The 24,453-nt window shown below is 36.9% G+C and overlaps 1 protein-coding gene across 1 annotated transcript in view; it reads right to left on the reverse strand.

The window, feature by feature from the left end:
* The window catches only part of DNAH7 (dynein axonemal heavy chain 7), a 340,765-nt gene that overhangs the window by 48,612 nt on the left and 267,700 nt on the right, over nucleotides 1–24,453 (reverse strand). The window contains exons 51-57 of the mRNA XM_015131765.3: nucleotides 24,053–24,388; nucleotides 17,505–17,631; nucleotides 16,447–16,641; nucleotides 14,507–14,599; nucleotides 7,572–7,748; nucleotides 5,150–5,311; nucleotides 2,076–2,276 (exon numbers count right to left, since the gene is read on the reverse strand). Of these exons, the coding sequence (XP_014987251.2) occupies nucleotides 2,076–2,276; nucleotides 5,150–5,311; nucleotides 7,572–7,748; nucleotides 14,507–14,599; nucleotides 16,447–16,641; nucleotides 17,505–17,631; nucleotides 24,053–24,388 (1,291 nt within the window). The remainder of the gene's footprint in view (nucleotides 1–2,075; nucleotides 2,277–5,149; nucleotides 5,312–7,571; nucleotides 7,749–14,506; nucleotides 14,600–16,446; nucleotides 16,642–17,504; nucleotides 17,632–24,052; nucleotides 24,389–24,453) is intronic.

The raw sequence follows: 24,453 nt of genomic DNA on the forward strand, positions 1-24,453 counted from the left end.
GAGGGGGCAAGGGCTGAAAAATGGTTGGGTACTATGCTCACTACCTGGGTGACAGGATCATTCATATCCCAAACCTCAGCATCACTCAATATACCCATGTAACAAACCTGTAAATGTTTCCCCTGAATCTAAAATAAAAGTTGAAAGTACAAAAAAAAAAAAAAATACACACACACATACATTAAAAAAAAAAGGAGGAGATGACTTCTTCAGAGATATCAATGTCATAAAAGACAAAGAAAGGCTGGGGAAATGTGCCAGATTAAAAAAGATGAGGCAACGAATACTAAACCAATGCTGTCATGGACAGGAAAATGCTCTAATGGACATTACTGCATCAACTGACAAAACTGAAACACAAATGATAGATTAAATAACAGCGTATCCTTCTTAAACTTACTAAAAGTAATAACTATACCAGAATAAGATAATATCCCTATTCTTACAAAATTTACACCAAAAAATGTAATGATAAAGGGCCATGATATATCTAACTTATCTAATGTACCTGATGTACCTGATGTGGGGGCGGTGGAGAAATGGTGAGGGGAAGTGGGAGAGAGAGGAAACACAAATGATGAAGCAAAAGGAATAAAATGTTAACAGGAAATGAATATGGGTAAAAAGTGTAGGATGCTCCTTGTACTATTGTTATTTGTTTATTTAGAAATAGGGTCTTCTTGCTCTGTCACCCAGGCTGGAGTGCAGTGGGGTGATCATGGCTCACTGCAGCCTTAAACTCCTGGGCTCCCTCCCTCCTCAGCCTCTTGAGTAGCTGGACTATAGGTGTGTGCCACCAGGCCTGGTTAATTTTTTATTTCTATTTTTTATAGAGCTATGGGTCTCACTATATTGTCCAGGCTGACCACAAACTCCTGGCCTCAAACCATCCTCTTGCCTCAGCCTCCCAAGGCACTGGGATTACAGGTGTGAGCCATCATGCCTGGCCCTTGTACTATTTTTTTGCTTGTAATTTTTCTGTAAGATTAAAATTATTTTCAAATAAAAAGTTAAAACAAAAATTATGATGTGCTGCTTTGGCATTTAATGAGACTTTGGTTTTGGTTTGGGCTGTGTTTCATAAATTCCTGGACCTCCACTATATGCGACTACTGCTGGAGAGACCTTTTGATCTAGAAGAAAGGGAGGGTTTGAGTTAAATTTTGCAAAGAGGCTCTGTCTAGTCCATCACATGCAGAAATGCCCTCACCATTTCTGGGAGTAATGGTGTAACCATTACTATCTGGGAGTAACCTGCTCTCTCTGGGCCTAATCAATGCAAAAGCTAGTCCTATGGCAGGTCTTAGAAGCTTAAGAGGTGGTTTGACTTACTTTTAAATATAGGCCCCCCCCTTTTTTTTAGTACCCAAGACTTTTGTTTAATGAAAGTACTTCTTTATTTTTAATGTTTTCTTTTGATGTGCATTTAAAACAAATTCAGACATCAAGTGTGTGAGCTTTTTAATAGCAACAACTTACGAAGGTTCATAACCCCTCTTAAAAAGAAACTCTTCCATTTTTAATTATGGCAAAACGCTGTGAAACAATTTTAGGTCACAGACATTCACATACACAATTCTAATCATGAAAGCAGTGGGTGGTTTCCCTGCTTGCCTGGTGACGCTAAAAAAGACCCTTATGAGTCCCATCAATCAAGGAGTAAAATCATTTTGGCTCTCATTATAGTTATATGAAGGAAATATTTTCATGTTTTAATTTAGAGACATGGCTCCAAATAGCACAAGGCTCAGTTAATATCCTGAAACAAGATTCTCCAACCTTGCAGATTTGTACTGGGAATGTCTTACAGCTGACTTTCTAAATAGAAAGCTACATTATTAATGACACCCCATAAGATCTCAGCTGAGCAGGAATGAGGCTGGTGCTAAAATTAAAATAAAATATTAATAAAATTGACTTCAGCACAGTCAATAATCAGTTATCAAAACCTACTGCACTGCGGTGCGGGAGGCCTATTTAATTTTTAGTTTTACTCAGTGCACACATCCATGATCACCAGGGGCCACTTGAACTGCTTTACAGGACCGAGGTAACAAGACTTAACCATTACTAACAGGCTTTTTGCAGCTGCCAAAGAACTCTGGATCAGAGATTGGGTCCATGAGGTATGATCGAATGATATTAGCCCGTAAACCTTTTGGTGCTTCATTGGTCATTTTCACTCCATTCTGCAGTACTGACACAGGGAAATTTGGAGATGGGTAACTTGTCAGCCACATTCGGAAATCTGGATGTGTTGACTCTGGGCTTAACTCCTGTAAGAAAATAAATCAGATACAAAAGGGTAAATAAAACCCAAAGAAAATCTCAAGAGCATACGTATGAAGGATGAGTTGGAAGGGGGAGGAAGTGTTTTTACAAAGTAGAAATGTAACTGCTACAATTTTCGGCAAAAGCTTTAAAATCTGATTCTGCTCCTAAAACAATAATGCATAGTTGAGAAGGCCCAGCGTGCTATCATTCTCCTTGGTAACATTAATTCATATGACTATAAAGTTTACAAAAGTGCTATATAATTCAGAGTTGGTCCAAATAACTAAGACATTCCCAAAACTCTTGTATGTGCACTGATGTTGCTGAAATATTTACAGAAATAATTCTCTGTCCCAGGGCTAGATTAAGACTAATCCATTTTTCTTGCTGTAGCCAGGTTGTTAGAGTACACAACGCACTCAGATAAGTCAATATTAAACCAAGCAGAGATTAGATGAGAGAGAGTATTTCAAAGGTGAGAAAAACTGGGATAGTCTGAAACATCAAAACTTAGTACTAATCGCTCTATTTATTCAAGGGGATGGTCACACCTGGACTGCCAAGGGTAACAAAACACTCAATTAGCACCATTGCAAGGCCGTATAGGGCCTAGGAAGAATTATCATGGACCTTTCCCTCCCTTCCTGTCCAGTCCCACTTCCTACTGCTACCTCCCCGACTTGTCCATGTCAGTGTTATCTATGTTTCTTGAAATGGCAAATCTTTATCGGTAAAAAAAAAAAAAAAAAAAAAAAAACCCTGAGCATTCCTATGGTGAAGGGGTGGATAAGGAAGGAGGCATAGATGTCTATGTTTTTAATAATAATATGGTGGGTGAAAGCACCATTCTTTTTCTCCTACCAGCTGCCCTATGGTCTAGTGACTTCAGTAACATGATTAATGGGAATCTGAGCCAATCCATCAGGGACAGATATCTCTCTTACAGGACTCTGTGATGGGTATATATAATACAATTCAACAGGTCATGAGAACAGTCTGGAGACAGATGAATCATAAGCAGACAGGCACAAATATAAAACCTCTGATAGGCCAGGCATGATGGCTCACACCTGTAATCCCAACTCTTTGAGGGGCAAGACGGGCAGATCACCTGAGCTCAAGAGTTCGAGACCAGCCTGGACAAGATGGTGAAACCCTGTCTCTACTAAAAATACAAAAATTTAGCTGTCCATGATGGGGAGGGCGCCTGTAATCGTAGCTACTCAGGAGGAGGAGGCACCAGAATCGCTTGAACCTGGGAGGCGGAGGTTGCAGAGAGCCGATATCGTGCCACAGAACTCCAGCCTGGGTGAGAGATTGAGACTTCATCTCAAAACAACAACAACAACAACACACCTCTGATACAAGGCGTGAAGCATGAGGAGATGTTGTAAGGCGGCCGGGCGCGGTGGCTCAAGCCTGTAATCCCAGCACTTTGGGAGGCCGAGACGGGTGGATCACGAGGTCAGGAGATCGAGACCATCCTGGCTAACACGGTGAAACCCCGTCTCTACTAAAAAAATACAAAAAACTAGCCGGGCGAGGTGGCGGGCGCCTGTAGTCCCAGCTACTCGGGAGGCTGAGGCAGGAGAATGGCGTGAACCCGGGAGGCGGAGCTTGCAGTGAGCTGAGATCTGGCCACTACACTCTAGCCTGGGCGACACAGCGAGACTCTGTCTCAAAAAAAAAAAAAAAAAAAAAAAAAAAAAAAGAAAAAGATGTTGTAAGGCAAATGGTAAAAAGAATAGTTTTTCAGGCAGAAATTATATCAACTATGATGGCCTATATTCTTGAGAAAGTGCGCTGCACCAATAAAAGTGAAAGCAGTTCAAAAGTCTGGAGCATAGAAGTCACGATGAAAGTGGCCTGAGAAGAAACTGGAGAAGTAGGCAAAGGTCAGGTTCTGAAGGGTGCTGTAGGTCATGTTGGGGGTTTGAACTTTGTTGTGCGTGCCTTGGGAGGCCATCAAAAAGAGTCAGGCAGTGAAGCAATATCCATTCACTAATTCAATAAATATCTACCGATTGTATCCTATGCACCTCACTGTTCAAGGTGCTGGAGGGAAAGCAGAGGATACAACAGATAAAGACAAAGTCACTGTCTTCATGATGCTTACATTCTAGTGGGAGACATGGCCAGAACAAACTGGCGCTAAGTGACATAAAGAAAAAACAAAGCCAGATGGGTGGATGGTGCAACTTCTATCACCACCATGGTTATTTCGGAGGGAATTAGGAGTGGGCTAGAGTCACGGGTAATTCCAGAGGATTCATTTTCACTGTGTTTGTTGAGATCAAGTGCCAGGCTTTCTGTTTACTCAGTTGAGCTACAGGGAGTTTTTTTCCTGGAATTTCTGCCAACCAGAACAGGGAAGTCCCATGACCCACTGCAAGGTGGGTGGGAACAGTGCCCTTTTGGTTTCAGATTGTTCTACTGTGGCAGGGTAACTGGCCAACTGGGAGAGAAATAAAGAAAAGTGACATTCTGAAGCCTTTGAGTTTAGAGTGCCACATGAATTTCACCTTGAACAGTCCTCCTTGGTTACTTTAGGCCATTGTTATAAAAAGGAAGTTGATACGTGTCTACCCTGTGATTTACTCTCCTCCTCGAGCCTGCTGCTCGGGATTGAGGATATTTCCATCTCACTGGATGAGCCCTTGTCCCCATTAAGAGGGATTTGCCAAGGCCTGGCTATGTTCTCACCTCTGTTCCTCCAGATCTGGTTTTCAATGTGAGCCTCTCTCTCCTGGAATCCAGTCAAAGCACTAACCTGCAACTCTCCAAATCAGAGAGGAATGGAGCTACCTGAATGTTATGTATATTACTAATTAGATTCAGGGAATACAATCTAATAAGTATAAACTTGCATTTTTACCTCACAGACTTTCTCAAGGGTTGGCATCCAAGACGTGGCAAGGTGACAATTCTGAAGAACAACCCAGGTTCCTTCCTTGACAGCTTTTTCTAACATCTTCATAGCAATGGGCCCTTGGCCTTGACCAAGAGATAAAGAGCTAAGTTTTGATCCCCCATACCCCTGTGTACAAGAATAGTAAAGATGTTATTTAAAATCACATTTTAAGAAACATCAATATTGTTATTTTTAAAAATGTTAACATTAACTATATTACAATTTAATTGGGTCACATGTCTCAAAAAGTCAAACACATGCATCCCTGAAAACCTCTCTTTGACAAAGAATCTTATAAACACTTAGGTAAAAAGCAAGTCAATTCATGTAGGAAACAGTCATGGCAATAAATGGAAAATTCTGTAGTCTTTGGTTGTTGATAGAAGGGATAGAAAGAATAAATTAAATAGACTGTTAACATAAGGAGGAGGTGAAAGGCACTGGCAGTCTTGCAGTGACTCCTAAAATTCAAAGCTGAAAAGAAAACTAAAAAGAGACAGATGAACTTGTCCTGTTTCCTCCGGATCTTTGAATAACTATATTTTAGTTATTTTGGCTACTGTATAAAAGAGAATTTTAAAAATTGTCACTGATTTCCATGTCAGTTTCTTTAGAGAATTCTGTGGGAATGTTTTCCTGTATTCAGTTCTACTGTATTCCAATTCGTCCATGGCTTCTGGGTCTCATTTCTGGGGTAGTTATCACCAGACTGCCCCTTTAGAAGAGGCCTGAATATGGAAGAGTGGGGTCTCAGTCCCTCCCGAATGCCCATGGCTTATTGTCACTAGCTAGCTGGTAGAGGCAGCAGAAAACAAAGTAGAGCTGGATCCTGCTGTTTCTGGAAGAAGTGGAGACAGCAAGTGAAGAGAATGCGCGGAGCAGGACCCACATAGGAGCCAGAGAACAATCTTATATACAATGTGAGGAGAGATACAAAGAGCAGCTCGGAGGGGCTCAAAGGGTCGTCAAGCTTGTGTTGATTAGGAGAGGTGAGTCCTACATAAAAGTGAACACCTCCGCCACTCCCACTCTACTCCTACCCACCATTGCTCTTCCTGGACTTTCAATAGCCAACCCCCCTTACTAGTGGCCTCCTTCCATTCTGCACCACCCAAATAAATTCTTCAGGCTCCAACTAGGATGAACTTTATAAATTATAGGTCAGATCATGTCACTTTGCTGCTTAAAACCCTACTCCTCCATCTTCCCATCTTACTCAATGTCCTTAATGTGGCCTACAGAGACCCTACATGATCTGGTTCTTCACATATCTCAGAGCTCATCTCCTCCAATCACCACAGCCACATTCCAAGCCTTCTTCAACAAATAGAAAGTACTGTGCTAAGCTATCTATTCTTCTGTATATAAGAATTACGCTCATGCAAAAATATGTAATTCAAAAATCTGGAGGAAATAGGACAAGTTCACCTATTTATAGTTTTCTTTTCAGCTTTAGATTTTAGGAGTTGCTACAACGCAGCCAGTCCTTTTTATTTCCTCCTTATGTTAAAAGTCTTCTTCAGTTTTTTTCTATGCCTTATATCAATTTTTTTGGCCTAGTACATTTTTTTTAACCTCTCAGCAACGTGGCCTTTGAGGAGATACTTAACCTCTCCATGCTTTAGTGTTCCTATCTGTATAATAAAGATACCACCATCTACCTTATAGGGTTGTAGAACATGTATGTAACAAGGTCTAGCAAAGTCAACAGTATACATTAAGCACTCAATACAAGTGGTGGTGGTGGTGGTTTTAGAAATATCAGTAGCATTACCACACTGTGTTATTTTAATTGTACCAAATTGGAAAAAATTCAACTCAGGAAATGCCCAATCATCTGTTTATCATTTTCTTGTTCTAGACCATATGATGTAAGAACATTTGTACTGAATTCATTTGAATTAATTTTAAGGACAGACAAGGCATGTAAATAGTAGAACATATTTTAATCTAATACAGTGACCACAATGTACAATTGTTTTGGAAAGTCAAAGAAGGTCCCCCTTTAGAGAGTGGCAGAGGGGTGGGATCAGAAAAAGTGCACCCCTGTGGTCACTGTCCAGGCTTGAATTTATGAAATCAACTCAAGTTCATATACTGGTGCAAATAATGCCAAAGAGTTTCCTGTCCCCCCACCCCAAATAAAAGTAAATGCCCCTTAAATCCCAATTCTGGTTTTAATTAGATTTTAATTTGGATAAGGAGTTCTTTTTTAGTGTCAGTGCTGCCATTTTAGTATCATTTTCTTGGGATTCTGTCAACCTTTGATAACTTTCAAAGGTTAAGTGACAAATTTCTACCTTTCCCACATCCTTAAAAATTTCAATTATAAGAAAGTATTGCTTTTTAAAAATAATATTCGATAACTTCATCTATTGTAAGTTACCTGGTCATCGGCAAATTTTAGAAGGGCAGCCATGGGATCTGCTCCAGGAGAGAGCACGAAAATCAGTGGTGCACAGCAGTTACTGTCTCCAAATGCCTTGGCTAAATCAAAGGGGGGTGGTTCAATGAATGGACGCCCCAATCTGTTGATTATAAATTCTTGCAACATTGGAATAACCTAGAAAGAGACAAGGATATAGTTGGAAGAATATTTGAAATCTGCCTAAAACCATTAAAAATTTAGATTCAAAAGTGTTTTAAAACAAAGTACCCTAGCTCTATTAGTTTAGGTATTCATTAATGGTGGGGAGTCCAAGGCATCAATGTTTATATAAATGCCTTTTAGATAGGAAATATCATAAAATATTTAGATAATAAAAGGTTAGTGGTAATTGACATAAACATTCAAAGACTTTTTTGGTCCCCTTGAAATGAATGTTCAAGACATAGTGGTTGAAGAAGAAACCTGACCTCTTAAGTTATAAACACTAATTATGTTTCAAAAATTCACAACTCAAAAGTAGAAATTGTAGTGTAAGTTGTGCAAAATTTCCCCACATCATCAAGAAAGAATTGATGTCAGTGTGGAAAAGAAGGAGAAGGAAAGGAAGAGCTCTGTTCAAGAGAAGCAAACCATACACCCAAGAAATCAAACAAAACTATGTTGTGTAGAATTTCTGACAGCATGTCTGAGAATTTTCTGGGAGCCTGTTTGAGAAACAGCAGAACTCTGCAGCTTGGTGTCTCTGCTAATTGGTCCTTTCAGGCCTTGATGCGGGGGCGGAACTGCATTAATCAGTATGACTGATGTACAGCCTCGGGTACATCATTCCTGCTTTCTGACGAAGGGTCTACACCAAGCCGTTTATGATGGATCTATTCTCATGATCCTCACACCTCCCATTAGGCCTCGCCTCCCAACACCGCCACATTTGGGATTAGATTTCAAGGTGAGTTTTGATGCGGACAAACTCAAAGCACACCAATAATTAAACAAATTGCGTTCATCATGTTGTCCATATGTATATTTGTAGCTGCTATTTATTTTCAAACTGAATATAAATTCCTATCATGGCAAGTGGATGTGTGATAAAAAAGATGTATATTTATTACTCTAAAGTAGCTACTTTAAAGAAGTTATTTGGTATTTCAACACTCTAACATGATATTGTTAATTCAGCTTGGTTGTCTTCTACGCAAAAAAGAAAATTCAATATATAGCAAAGCAAAGAAGGCCTAAAAATGCTTCTCCCTGAACAGGGGATTAAATGCTATATTAGTAAAATGTAAGGGATCTTTTTCTACTTCACTCTTCAAGGGTGCGTCTGCAATGCTTCTGATAAAGTCAAGCAGGAGACATTGTCACCTGGCTCCCATGTTCATGCCTCACTCACATCAAACAAAGATTTTGACACCTTCATTAAGTTTGGCAGAAATTGAAACAATGTTGTTAACTACTCAGCATAAAACTACTCTATTTTCCTGGAAAAAAATCAACTGATACCTACTTTTACTCATTAAAAAAGTCTCGAAATGAAAGGGAAAAGTAAACCTAGGAACAAAACACAAGAGAAAGTAATGTGGGAGAGAAGAATCCACTCATGTTTCAATTTTCTCCTTTGTTTTTTTCAAATCTGTACTCCCTTTACTACTATGCTTATCTTTTCCCATATCCAGTACTTCCGTGCTGACAAAACAAATGGAATGAAGCGAAGAATTAGTCAATACGAAGTTAAGACACGCTTTGGGTGTCTGCTTCCCCTTTGACCTTCTGCCATGCTGTGACATTGCACAAAAGCCCTCATCAGAAGCCGAGCAGATGCCGATGCCAAGCTTCTTGCACCTCTCAGCCTGGAGAACCATGAGTTCTAATCTCTCTTCTTTATAAGTCACTAAGCCTTAGGTTGTCTGTTATAGCAACACAAAACAGACTAAAACAATTATCTAATTTCAATTTCTCATCTATTAACTACCAAAAGTACCTTTTTTCCTGCTCTGAAGTATATATATATGCACAAAATTGTCATAAATATTTGTTGTTTGTTTAATAACAAATTCTTGCAAATGAATGGATTGCCCCTTCACAGAATATTGTGAACGCTACCGTATAGTTTAAAATTAAACTCCTAGTAGATAAGGGGCTACAAAAGCATACCAATTTCAGAAGGCAACAGCGGTATCTCAAGAGAAGGAGTAATGGAAAGATTTTTTGAAGGCCCCAGCATCACCTCAACTGAATAGCTGCTTAGATACAAGAATGGAATTGTGTATATATACAACACACTGCACTATGTTGACAGTTCCATCAGCCTGCAACTTTTCTCAACTTGAAGCAAACTGCAGGAGCAATGTGCAGGTGCCAAGTATCTCAAAACGATGGTCTACTCTGGAAAACATTGCAAATATTTCCAAACGTCGATTTTATAGTCTATGGAACATTTATTTACACAAGATCTGTAAATAAAAATAACTGACATGTCACAATGCCTTCTAAAAAGTGTCAGTCCTAGTGCATGTGTGACTGAGATACTGAGGGTGTTAGGGTGGGGAGCTGAGAGCCAATGAAGGAATATCTGTGTTAGAGATTAGATTATTTTTAATCCCTCCAATATTTCTCTAGATTCATTCAAACATGGAAAATGTATAGATGCAACAACACATCTATAAATGCCTGATAGCATGGACTTACCTAAGAGGATGGCTTATATACTGTTTGTGCAAAATAAACATCTGTTGAATGAATAAATTGATAAAAAGCTCAGGATGCCTACTTTTGTGAAAGTGGAGTTCTAATTACAAAAATATTAAACAAAAATCACAGAATAATTAATTCATCTATACATAAAGTTTCATTTATAGATGTTATTTTATGTTTCAGGTTTTTTCTTTCTTCTTTAAAATCTGTATAAATTTCAGCCAGGCATGGTGGCTCACACCTGTGATCCCAGTACTTTGGGAGGCTGAGGCAGATGGATCACCTGAGGGCAGGAGTTCGAGACCAGCCTGGCCAACGTGGTAAAACCCCGTCTCTACTAAAAATACGGGTATGGTGGCGCGTGCCTGTAATCCCAGCTACACAGGAAGCTGAGACACAAGAATCACTTGAACCCAGGTGATGGAGGTTGCAGTGAGTCGAGACTGTACCACTGCACTCCAGCCTGGGCAACAAGAATGAAACTCCATCTCAAAAAAAATTTTTTTTTTTAAATTAGCTGGGCATGGTGGTGCATGTCTGTAATCTCAGCTACTCAGGAGGCCAAGACATGAGAATCACTTGAACCCAGGAGGTGGAGGTTGCAGGGAGAGGAGATGGCGCCACTGTATTCCAGCCTGAGTGACAGAGAGACTCTGTCTCAAAACAAAAAAAAAAAGAAAAGAAAAACAAGAAAACAAAAACTTTGTATAAATGTATAGGGTGCAAGTGTAATTTTTTACATGCACAGGTTGTTTTGTGGTAAGGTCAGGGCTTTTAGGGTATCCATTACCCAGATAATGTACCTTGTACCCCTTAAGCAATCTCTGGTCATCCACCCCGCCACACCCTTCACTCTTCTGAGTCTCCTCTTTTTATCATTCTACACTCTATATCCAGATATACACATCATTTAGCTCTCACTTATAAGCGAGAACATTCAGTATTTGTCTTTCTGTGTCTGACTTATTTCACATATGGTAAATGTTTCAGATAATTTGAATGGTCACAGATGTCAAACTTACTGCAGGAAAATGAAAAATATCCTAATTGTCTGTCCCAGGCCTTGGCCTTGCCCTTTTCTTTATTATTATTTTCCTATAGCTGGTCTTTTCTCGATAGATTTTTAAAAAATTAACAAAAAAACCCCCAGTTTCTCCGTAATCTCTTTCCTCTCAAGGCTAACTTCATGAAATTATAGTTTTGCAAACAAAATGAAAAGAACACGAGTTTTAAGTGCATGGTTTTACTTGAAGCAAGTCTGAATTATAAATGGCCTCACTGCTGTGAGTGGTTCAAACTGGTGTCAGTCACTTTGCACAGGCAAATGTGTCTGGCAGAATGTCATTCTTCTTTCTGTCTGCTGGCACTGGAGGATCAAGTTAGGGGTGCTCACCTGAGAGTGATCAGAGACACACTGCAGTGTTTCACTCTTAATGTTGAAGCTGAACAAAACTTACTTGCTCCCAAGACTGAAGTGTAACTCCCGAGGTAAATGAACCTGTGTTAACTATTCAGTTTGCAAGGCAACAGAATTGGGTTTGCCTCTTCAATCTCATTATGCCAGCGTTAGGTTTGTAAAATGAAATCTGTCAGTAACAAAACTTACAGACTAATTTAGGCAACCATTCTCCCAAAGGCAGGAAAGAAGTTTGTGGTCTTCTATGTATGTTTTGCTATTTATTGCAAGTTCCTACTGGATTTATCTGAGGCCAGAGAAACATATTAACTTATATTTGACAAGTTTCTTATTGAAAGCTGATTAATTTGCTGTTCGTTTACTGTTTAGAAGGATAAAACTGTGGCCAGAAGCTTTTCATTTTGTAAATGGACTCAAAACATTCCACACCTCAGGATTTATCCATTTGATGTTTCTTTTGTCAATAAAACACTATAAACTATTAAATTCTAAAGGAAGTGCAAGCCCATCTCATTTTTTTCTACTGGTGATTTAGTGAGAAGCTTTTACATTTTTTCAAACCGGAGCATTAGAGGGCCTGCCATTTGTGGCTTCTTACCACTGAGTGAGGCTGGTTTTGAGGGGAGAGGGGGGAAAGGAGATCCCCCCAAATTGTGCTCATGGAGCGTACTGTAAACTAGAGATCAACTAATTGCTGATTTTCCTGGATGTCTGTGGCTATACAGATTATCTCTTAGAGATGACAAACAGATAAGCTCTTATAGAGTACTAGCTCAGATACCAGCCCCATACAGCACTCTTCCTCTCCCTGATATTCTACTACTATTCTTCTTTGGAAAACCATTCTTTTAAAAGCATAATAGCTTTTAAAGAACCAGAAATATTGGTGAGTAGTATTGTCTACATACTTATCTATCTAGCCAAGTAAAATTGGGAAACTAGACGAGATTTTTAAATATATATGAAGATGTTACAAGACAGAGGGCTAAAGTATTAGGCAAAGTAGCTGAGAGAAGTATAAAACCATAAATTTAACCCCCACTGATTTAAAAACAAACAAAAAACATACAAACCAACCTGTGCCCCCTCCACCAAAAAAAACCCTCAGCTTGACTATGTAACTTCCCACCTCCCTCGATTCTACTTTAAAAAGAGAGTGACTGTAGAAAGAGATACTTGATCTTATTAATAGCTCCATGTATTTTCAGATTAAAGTGTCAAATTTTTAAAAACATAGAATTGGGGGAAAATATTTGCAGACGAAACTGCTGCAATTAGAAAATGGCTTATTAATCACTTTTAATTATACTTAACATAAAACATGAACCTTTTTTTAATATTGAGGGGGGAAGGTCAGTGGTACATCCAGAGCCATTATAGTATAACAGTCTTTATCTAGCTTAGGAAACAAAGTGGAAAACCGAAAATGTTAATAAAATATTTTAGAGCAGGAAGCCACATTAAACAAGAGTGTGAAGCATCTCATATTCTCCCATATTTAATATGTGAAGTGAAAACTTGTGAGGCTTAACACTAGCATTTTCATGGAGATTGAATTTTTTAAAAGGGCTACCAAGGGGTAGGATGTTTCACCAGGGTCATAAAGAACGCTAAACCACTGTAGTTACTTCCAGCATCTGAGAGCAGGGTAGCAGAGTGACTTTCGTGGACCCAAGGTACTTCATAGGCCCCTTTCTCCATTAAAAAAAACAAAATGAAAAATTATATTTTACCATTGTTGGTATAAAGACAAATATAATACACACTGGATTATATTCTTCTGATTTTAAAAGAAACTACAACATTTTCATAGACCCCCTAGAAGTATTCTGGTTCCCAAGCACTGTGCCTCCTCTGCCTGATGGATACTTGGGCCTTGGCTAAGAACAGACTGCCACATCATGAAAGAATTACATGTGTTCAGTGAACAGAGTGGGGCTCACAGAGGAAAAAATGTCCCTACCCCATGTTATCACTGATGTGTATTTTTAAAAAATTAATACATTGCTTTGACAATCTAAGTTCTGCTTTATATTTTTCTTTTGGTTAGGATGGAGACATTGTCTCCTATTCCTTAACAGCTGAAACTGAATATAATAAGTTTTGAAATATTTATGTCAAACTTTTATTTCAGTGGTAATAATGGACAACTAGGATATTTTCTCAGTTTTTTCCAACATAGCTAATGTCTATTTTTTTTTAGAGTATATTGATATCTTTGTGGATATTGGTCAATATTCACAGGTGAATTTTTTAATCTAATACAAATGAGGATGTCAATGAATACTGACATTTGCTAATATAACAGGTCTGCTGATTCACTGGTTATATAATTTATTATTTAAAGAAGTTAAAAGTAACAATATTGATATTTTCCTTTGTTGTCAATAATGACAAATGTCTTAAATTCAAATTCCAACAAAAAACTATACGTAAGGATAGCACTTGAGAAGTCCAGAGATTCTAGTCTATCAGCTTGATGTTAACCTCATTGACTAATTTCACTCAAGTATTAACAGTAAAAATGAGACTACAAACATGCAAAGGGAGTAGATTGTGAGTACTGAGAACCATAAATTAAAAACAAATAATCACAAAATGAATAAAATTATACAATATAATCCAATTAGTTACTAATTTAGGATGGTTTTAGAAAAATATACAAACTTTTTGAAAAAATGTCTACATTAGAAATAAGTGGGATTATTTCCTGCAGGCTCCTCTACCTCCCCCATGATGAATATATAAGGAAATGCACATTTGGATGGACTGAGCAGGCATAAGGCTTTGGAATCGTTGAGCTGTTTTCAAAGCCCACATTTACCTTGTCTGGCCTCAAGCAACGAATAATAAGCATCCTTTGAAACTCATTTGCTTTATCTTCCCATTCTTCAGGGAAAACCTCATGGTGTGGTTCCTAAAATTACAGTGTAAATAATTCAGTGTTATTTTGGGGATTATAAAGAGAACAATATTTTCACTTATAAACCAACTTTTAGAAAAAATATATAAATGAAATCAAGAATGCTTGTCTAAATTTTACTATTTAGTGTAAAGTTGGGACAAGGTTATAAAATAAATAATGAGAAGAAAAGTTAATATACTTTAAAAGGAATCAAAGCAAGGACATGAACTAAACAGGTTAATGTTGACATGAACACTAATAAACAGACAAAAAGATCCCTATTATGAAAAAAGTAAAAGTGCATATGCTAGTATTTTCCCTTTATTTCTCCAAACACTGGAATTTTCTTTTCTTTTCTTTTCTTTTTTAAGACAGAGTCTTGCTCTATCACCCAGGCTGGAGTACAGTGACATGATCTTGGCTCACTGCAACCTCAGCCTCCTGGGTTCAAGCAATTCTGCCTCAGCCTCCCGAGTAACTGGGATTACAGTGGTGCACCACCACACCCAGCTAATTTTTTTAGTAGAAATGGGGTTTCACCATGTTGGCCAGGCTGGTCTTGAACTCCTGACCTCAAGTGATCCACCTGTCTTGGCCTCCCAAAGTGCTGGGATTACAGGCATGAGCCACTGCTGCCAGCTGAAACAAAGGCATTTTTAAAAACCTACCCACTTCTCTCATCATCTATTTATAAAAATAAATAAATATTTCAAAACAAGTAAAAAGGGTATTGTACTGAAATTTATTGTATTATTTGTTTAGTTTTTTAAAAATGTTTTGTTTTACAAAGAGAGACTTGAGAATGTGTGTAATGAAGAAGCCAATTGAGAGCTATTAAAAAATCACAAGAAGAAAGCCATCAGGATACCAGGAGGCGTAAACCTTGGTGGGGAAAAAAGGAGACATGTGTACCTGTGAAACTTTAGGAAAAGCTATGTGGTATCTCCAATTAGAAATCTTCATGCTTCAATACAGTAATAAAATTTTAATTTTAAATTAGTTGAGGTACTCACAACACATACTTGTCTCTAGAAAACATTTTTATTATGAACAAGGAGACATCCAAAAGAGATCACTTCCAGATATTTGAATTCATGTGAAGACATAATCTCACTATCACATATAATACAACAAGTAGCTGACAAAATAAAATATAGGTTAACCAAACAAAACATACTCTCCACATATCTAGCTTCCTCTCCTCCAACCTCTCCCAAGCAGAGCTCTTGCATATTAAACTCATGGAAAGCAGGAAGTCAAGAGGGTAGAAACAAAGGAATAGAAACAATTAACTGGAAATTGGAAAAATACTAGCCCTTGTGCTAAAGAAAAATTGAGAGAAAGCAACAATTGCTATATATCCCAGATGGGAAATTGTGAATATTATGTCTGTGTCAATTATAATACTCCCCAGTTAGTAAAACAAGGTCTCATGAAAATTGTTTTAGAACTACTGTACAAGCTTTTCCTTTTCTCAAATGACACACACAAAAAATTTTATTAGCTTGTATCCTGCATTCAGAAAATCTAAACAATAGCTGTTCCATACATTTTAACTCATCTGCTATTAGGATTGCCAAAATCTACATTGATAATGAATAAAAACCCGGCATGGAAATTCAACAAGAATATTTTCAAGAACCATGCAGCATTCTTGCATCTTAATACCTTTCAAGGAGTTTGAATGAAGTTCAAACAGAACCACTGACTTAGAAGGGCGGGTAGCATAAATCAAAGTTTGCATTCTAACATGTGACCAGTTGTTTAAAGCTTATTTAAATCTTGCCTTTATGAAAAGATATTTAATATTCTTTTCTCCATTTAAAAACACTGGAATAAGCAAGAGGGTTAAAACATACCAAACTATCATATACTTTCTTCCATCCATCCTTTAAGTGCATAAACTCTCTACGAATGGTTTTGAAGGCAGGCAAATCATCTAATCGACATATTTCATCCCAGGATTTCTGAGGAAGCCATGTACAAGGGTTGGCATAAGGATTATCCAGTCCAATGCCACCAGTTAGCAGAAATCTCCACTCAGCTTTATTAATCTTTGGAAAACAAAGCAGCATGAAGAGTCAGAAATGAGTTCATCATAAACTAGTAAGCTTACCACCGTTATAAAAGAGTTGAGTGCTGACTTGCAAGTTTCAGATGTGGTCTCTATGAAATTCTATAGCTAGTGATATAGCTCAATATTTATTCATAAGAATTTCTCATGACAGTATACTCATGATAACCAGTTTTCAAAATAGTTCCATTTTAAATAGTTACTTTTTGACAATTTTACTCCAGAATTACTTGTCTAAATGTGAAAATCTGAATACGTTCTATTCGAATACATGCTTTCCAAAATGACTGTCTAGAGTCCTATTGGCTCTAGAAATTGTAGAAAGGCAGAAACCCACCAATGTGTCATGTTTTCAACTATTTTCCATAAAGTATAATGAGTTACTGGTATACATCTTTTGCAAGAAATACAATAAAGCCTTTATTTCTTCAAAATTCAACCATCACCATATGAAATCCATAAATCTTAAACACGTAAGTGTATAAAATAGTGACTTTACACAGATTTCAGTAACTTGCACAAGTCTTTAAAAACATTTACACTACTACCTGGTGTAAATGTATCAATATTAAGTAAATTTATATGCATAGTTCTGTGAAAATCTAATATAATCAATTTATTTTAAAACACACAAAAATTTAATAGTAACATAATGAATTCTGTGCTTAATTTATATCTCACTTCTGCAAAATTTATTCTCCTGATCACATCTTGCCTTAACTATAATAATAAACAGTATTATTGTTTAACTACTTACAATCTTTTTATATATGCTCCCACACAAATAAATTAATGAATCAGTGTTATTAAGGGTTTTTTCTTACAAATGAAAACAGTACTGACCAAACGCTCATGCAGCAGGAGATTTACAGTTAGACAAAAGGAAAAGAGCAGCTTATCCTTTTCAAAGAGTGACCGGCAGACATTAACATACAGTGAATAAGTAAAGTGATCCTTGAGAATCTGAAGCCTAAGGGTCAACAGAAAATAAAGGAAATAAATAAAAATATACTTTAAAGGTAATGGGCTTAAGAAAAGCCATTGTACACCATTTACATGTATGTTCTTCTGATAAACTTTCTGGTCAATTACCCCCAAAACAATCAAGAATCCTCATTAACTGGGTGCCCCAAGTTGAGAGCTACACAATGGACTTCAGTCCAAATGCATTTTACTGTGGACTGAATTTTTTTTTAAACTTAATCTTCCTCTTGGAAAAAAGTTAGTGGATGGTATATTAATTTGTGAGATTAAAAAGTTTACAGACTTTTTATCTACAAAGCATTTCCGGGTGTAAAATTTGACCTCTTTATAACAAATAATTTCAAATGTTTTATATTATATATTAAATGAACAATCTAAAATTAGTAGCTTCTTTATTAAATTAACATTAAGTTTAGTATTGTGCTACTCATTATAAATTCATAAAAGCTGAAGAAATTACAAAACTTGGCAAACTCCCTTTTTATTTGCTAGAGGCGAAACATGAAAATATGAATAATCACAAGATTTCCTTTTTATTATTTATCTATTTATTTATTTTTGAGACAGGGTCTCTCTCTGTCACCCAGGTTGGAGTGAGTACAGTGATGCAATCTTGGCTCACTGTGACCTCTGCCTCCCGGGCTCAAGCCATCCTCCTGCCTCAGCCTCCCGAGTAGCTGGGACTACAGGCGTGCACAACCATGCCTGGCTAATTTTGGCAATGTCCTGACTGATATTCTAGGCTGTCAATCATCCTACCTTTTTTTTTTTTTTTCCACTTTTCCTTACCTGCCTATTTTCTTAACTATTTTATCCCCTGCAGCATTCCCATAAAGAGAATTACAACAAATTAATATATCTTATTTTTAGTTGGGAACTTCAAAAAAGATTTTTGTAGAGAAAGGCTTGGCAATAGTTGCTAAAATACAGTCAAATTCTTAGAACATTTAAAATAAACATACTATTCTGTCCCCATTATTATGCTAATAGGTTATCTTTTCATGCATGGCACTGAATTTGTCTCACTTGTAGCAGTACCATACAATTAATACAGGGTGACTCACATTTGGTCTTTTTAGAGTAAAATAAAATTTTCTGCACTTTAAAACAAGTCTCTTCTTGTAGACAGATTGAAGGGAAAATTATAAAGGTTAATCATATTATAAGTTCAGGTTCAATCACTAGTAAAAATGGACATATAATATATTTTAATAACCTTTTAAGGTGAAAAAGAAGATTAAAATTATCATTCTAATGCTGGTGAGTGATACAGTGATATAGGATCATTCATGTTCCTCTGATGGGGCTGTGTGTTTGAATCATCTTCCAGGAAAGGAATTTATATCAGGAATCTGCAAGAAGTGAACACCTTTGTCCTAAATTTGGGATTTTAGCCTAAGAAAATAAGCAATGATGCAGACACTTATATTTACTGCAGCATTACTTACAATACAAAAGCTGGAGACTACTTAGAAGTGTTTTTTGTTTGTTTGACAGGGTCTCACTGTATCATCCAGGCTGGATTGCAGTGGTACGATCATAACTCACTGTAACCTTGAACTCCCAGGCTCACGTGGTCCTCATGCTTCAGCCTCCCAGGTAGCTGGGACTACAAGTGCATGTCACCACTCCAGGCTAATTTTTGCATTTTTTGTAGAGACAGGGTTTTGCCATGTCACTCAGGCTGGTATTGAACACTTGGGCTCAAGCAATCTGCCCCCCTCAGCTTCCCAGAGTGCTGGGATTACAGGTGTAAGACACCCCACCCAGCCAAAAGTCTTATAAGATGAAAATTATGGTACATTCATACAATGGCATGTATATTGTGCAACTCCTAAAACTTATGTTTCCGAAGAATACTTAATAACATGAGAGAATGGTCTTGATAGAAGTGGGGAAAAAAAAAAAACTGTGTACGTAATTATCAAATTGCCTTTGCAAAATTATGACAGTAAGAGAAATTTGAAATAGTTGACTCCATCTTGCTTCTAGCCTCACAGGCTGGCTGTCTTGGCTCATTCCTGGGCATGGGCCAAGCTAACTTTGGAAGAAATTTAGTTTACTAGCCATGATTCCAGAGGTGGTAAGATTTGCAACTTCCCCAATCACTCCTGTAAATAACATCACTATTGTAGAACCTAAGATTGACCTTTTGGGATGTCTTTTCAGGCTTTTGCATTTTTGACTATTGGATGGCCTCACCTAGACCAGCAAGTCCTCTGGCGGCCCCCACCCAGAAGCAGACTCAGGGAGGACTGTTTTCCTTGCTGACTTCCTATGATTGCATTTCCAACCAAACAGCATGCCCTCCTCCCTAACACCCTGCCCACCAAACTATCCTTGAAAAGCCCTAGCCTCCGAATTTTCAAGAGATTAATTTGAGTAATAATTCCATCTTTCGCGTGGTGTGGCCAGCTTCACATCAGTTAAACTCTTTACCACAATGTCATGGTCTCAGTGGGTTGATTTTCTATGTGCGGCAGGCAGGAAGAACCCACTGGGCTGTTACAATTACATGTATATGCATATTTGTACAGCAATAGATAGATTCCAGGACATTTAACAAAACTACATCCTAGTTAGATTTTGTTTCTCTATTTATGTTATTTTTGTTTTATTTTGTTTTGTTTGCTATATAAAGTTATTTATTCTGTTACATAAATTGTAACGCATTAAAATCTTATAAATAACAGATGATCCAAATTATTATGGCAATTGCATAGTATATACCATACTAGTTATAACATAATATATTCTTGGTACCATATAATAATCACTACCAGAGGACAAACAAGAATGAAATACGTTTATATCCCTAAATAAAAAGAAACGAGAAATAATTTTAGACCAATATTAAGATTCTAAAACAATCAAGTTGGCTAGTGTTAATAGTCACATGCTTTCTATGCTTTTGGTAGAACTATAGTCCAATAACTGCCTGAAGTCTACCAGTTATTTGGTGTCTATCAATGATTGGCAGAAAAACAAATCATTCCTGTGAGAACTCCTCTTTTTCATTTCTGATTTGGGAGCTAGCTTCTTAATTGGAAACTCTTAGTTTACTTTAACAACAACAAAAAAAGATTAAACAGGACTGACCAAAGTTTCTCTCCTGGTACAATGCTTTGGAAAACTATCGGCAGTATTTACTAAAAGGGAATATATGCATGCCCTGTGATCATCAGTTTCATTCCTGTATATATATACCCACCAAAGAAAGGTACATATCAGCACCAAAAGCCATGAACAGGAATGTTCAAGGAAGCAAAATTTCATAGTAGCCCCAAGTTAGAAGCCACCCAAATATCCTCAACAGTAGAATGGATACATGATTTGTGTTACAGTTTTAGGACAAGCAAAAATTAAAAATAAGAGACTCAATTCTTTCTGTCGAAAATAAGGAGAGAGATTTTCCTTCCCTCCTTTTTTTCTTAGATAATTTAGAAAACCTAAAATTATAGGTACTTTCTCCTCACACTGAAATTTATATACACCCTTTGGAACAGACCTTTGTCAGTTTTACGACCCAGTGATGTCTTTCTCAAAGACCCAGAAGCCATTTCTTTGAAATGTAAACATCAAGGGAGATAGCCCACTTGTCTCCAATTCACTGCAAAAGGGTAGGAGCCTAACTGCAGTTAAGCTTATCTCAAATTGCAAAACTACCACCTGTCACACAGATATGAAAAGTTTGGTTTTCCTCTGGATAAAGCCAATTTGCTAACACAGATGGTCACTTCAATTGCCAAGTAAAGTTAGGATGAACTAAGTGTGATGTAATGGGTTTTATCTGCTTCGATAATTAAGGGGGTGAGATTCCTCTCTGTCTTTGCAATCTCTTTGTGATTGCCTGTGATTATGTGTTATGTTCCATTTAATGTTTATTCAACAAGAAAACTATTTTTTTTTCTCTACTGTCTTTGAGGAGAGAGTTTCTGGGTTGGGAGAAGATGTAGTTTTTAATTATACTTCCCCGACAATAGAAAACTAACTAAGTAAAACATTGTACTAGACAAAACAATGTGCATTAATTTCACAAGCATGGTGCTGAGTGCAAGATATCAGACACAAAAAAAGCACACACTGTGTGATTCTATTTATATGAAGTTCTAAAACTGGCAAAAACTAACCTGTGGTGTTGGAAGTCAGGACAGTGGTCACCTTGGGGGAGAGGGTTAGTGATCAGGAGCGGACACTTCTGGGCTGTTGATAATGTTCTGTGTCTTGAGTTAGGTGCTAGTTACACAGGTTTGCTCACTTATGAGAATTCATTGGGCAAATACTTCTGATTTCTGCATGTTTCTTCATGTGTATTGATAACTTCAATAAAAGTTTTAACATCTATTTTCTCTATTTACCTTTTGGTTCCAAAATTATACTTTTAGTATTACTGCAGACATACATATGATTTTCATTGTTTTGAAATTAAAGAAGTTTAACTAAAAAGAAAAGGCCACATTTTGTTTTCTAAATCTCATCCAAATCACACATCTGGGTAAAAAGGGTTTGCTTTTCCTTACATCTTAAGGAACAAAAGCACAGTAATGAAGAAACAAATTCCATACTCTGGATGAGTTCTAACTTGATATAATAAGAGACAATAAAGGACCCGTCATTATTTTTAAAGCATAGAATTGTTTTAATTTTTAAAGCTTATATGAAAAATGTCTTTAAATGGCAGACCAAAGAAATTTTCTTCTCTAGACTCCAGAAAATACCTTGATTTTAAGCTAATTAAGAGAGTAACATTCTAGTGGTTATTCTTTTACGCAAGGTAGAAATTAAGACCAGTAGTGAAAAGCAGAACATTATTTATTGTGTGGCTATAATGTGATTAGCACTGTAGTAACTGTTGGAGATGGGGTCTCACTCCCACTGCCCAGGCTGAAGTGTGGTGGCACAATCACGACTCACTGCAGCCTCAACCTCCTGGGCTCACGTAATCCTCCCACCTCAGCCTCCCCAGTAGCTGGGACTACAGGCCCACACCACCATGCCCAGTTAAATTTTTGTATTTTTTGTAGAGACGGGGTTTTGCCATGTTGTCCAGGCTGGTCTCAAACTCCTGGGCTCATGCAAGCTGCTCACCTTGGCCTCCCAAAGTGCTGGGATTACAGGTGTGAGCCACCATGCCCAGGCTGGGGATAATTTTATTTTTTTTATTCTTGTCTTATGGAACTCAGAATCTAGTATGAAAACCAGACATGCATGTTTAATTAACTAACTTATAATGCAAACACCTGGGAACTTTTCTAAGAAAGATCACTTAAAATTTTTTTATTTCTGTAATCCTTGCTAAACTTGAAAATTTCAGAACTGGAAGAAATAAACTAAACATTTTCAAATATCATAAAGATGAATAAACTCTATCATTATGCAATGCATTTCTTCCAAATAAATAACCTACTCCCTCCCTTTCTCAATGGCAGATATCTATATATCGATATATATTTTTGGCCAAGCCCAAAGTGTCAGACTCATACCTTTATTAGTCTCGTATTCAAACCTGTAAAATAATAAATCTTACTAACAAAAAACTGCTAAGTCTAAGAACACTCAAAATTTTAGACCTCTACTATGATAAAGGAATTAAATTCAGATTAAAGTAAGATTAACATTTTGGATTTCTAAACATAATTCTTAGCTGTGAGTGATAAATTGAGTTTCCCTTGTGGGTCTAAACAGTCAAGAAACTGAAGTATCTAGGTTCATATTTATCAAGAAGGTTATAAAAGGTAAAAGTTGTAATTAATTACTTTTTTTAATTACACATTAAACTCTATTAAAAACATGTTTTAATACCAAACTGAAAATTATCTAACTGATTTTTAAAAATCAAATGAAATTTAATTCTCTTGTAGATTTAAGTCAGGTCTTAATTCCATTACTTATTGTAATAGCCAACAGTAATATAAAGTATTTTATGTGAATAAGAAAAATAGAAAAGAAGCTCTATTACCACAAATAATCACAACAAGCTTTGGGATTTTTTTACCCTAGCATTTGACAAATTTTACAGATGTGTATATTAAAATGTGAATTTGCAACTTTTAGAATGCTAGTTCGTACAGAATAGGAGTCATACTTTTAAAAAGTATTAACTACTCTTTCCATACTTCCATTCATAAATATATTTTGCAAATGAAAAATGAAGGTAAATGTTTTCTCTTTCTAGAATTACATTATAATCCTAGATCTCTGTAAACAGTTTCTTGGCAGACTGAATTTGGACACATCTGTTCAATTTCTAACCCTCAAATTTATTTCTGGTACAATGATTAATCAAGTTCATTTTAGGTAAGTGGCTGTAATGCTTGTACCATTCTGAGACAACAATGGAGGCCACAAATTACTCTCTAATTTCATGCATTAATTAGTTAATATTAATTAGTATTTCCTTTACATACCTTTTTGCCAAAATTTCTGATTTCTCTGAATTTTCAATAGACAGGATGAAAAGGTTAATAAACCAGGTCAGTGAATACTGGTACATGGGCTCAATGTTGGCTAAGTCAGCAAGAGAAAAAAACAGGATGGAAGAGTGGATGGCAATAGGACGATAGCCCATGCGGGTGGCATCAATCTTTTTCTCTGTCTCTTCGGCTACTTCCTGCTTCTGAGAAATCTCATTAGCCAAAGCCTTGGAGGAAGATAATATCTTAATAGCAGTTTCATCTTCTAATATATTGCCTTCCGAAGATGAAAGAACTTCTAAAATCTTGTCTTCTATTTCTTTTAACTGCCTGGAATAAAACACAATTTTCTTAGAAGAAAAAGAAATCATTTAAAATCATTTCACGTATATGTT

Source organism: Macaca mulatta, chromosome 12 (assembly GCF_049350105.2).
Source record: "Macaca mulatta isolate MMU2019108-1 chromosome 12, T2T-MMU8v2.0, whole genome shotgun sequence".
NCBI classification, from domain to species: Eukaryota; Metazoa; Chordata; class Mammalia; order Primates; family Cercopithecidae; genus Macaca; species Macaca mulatta.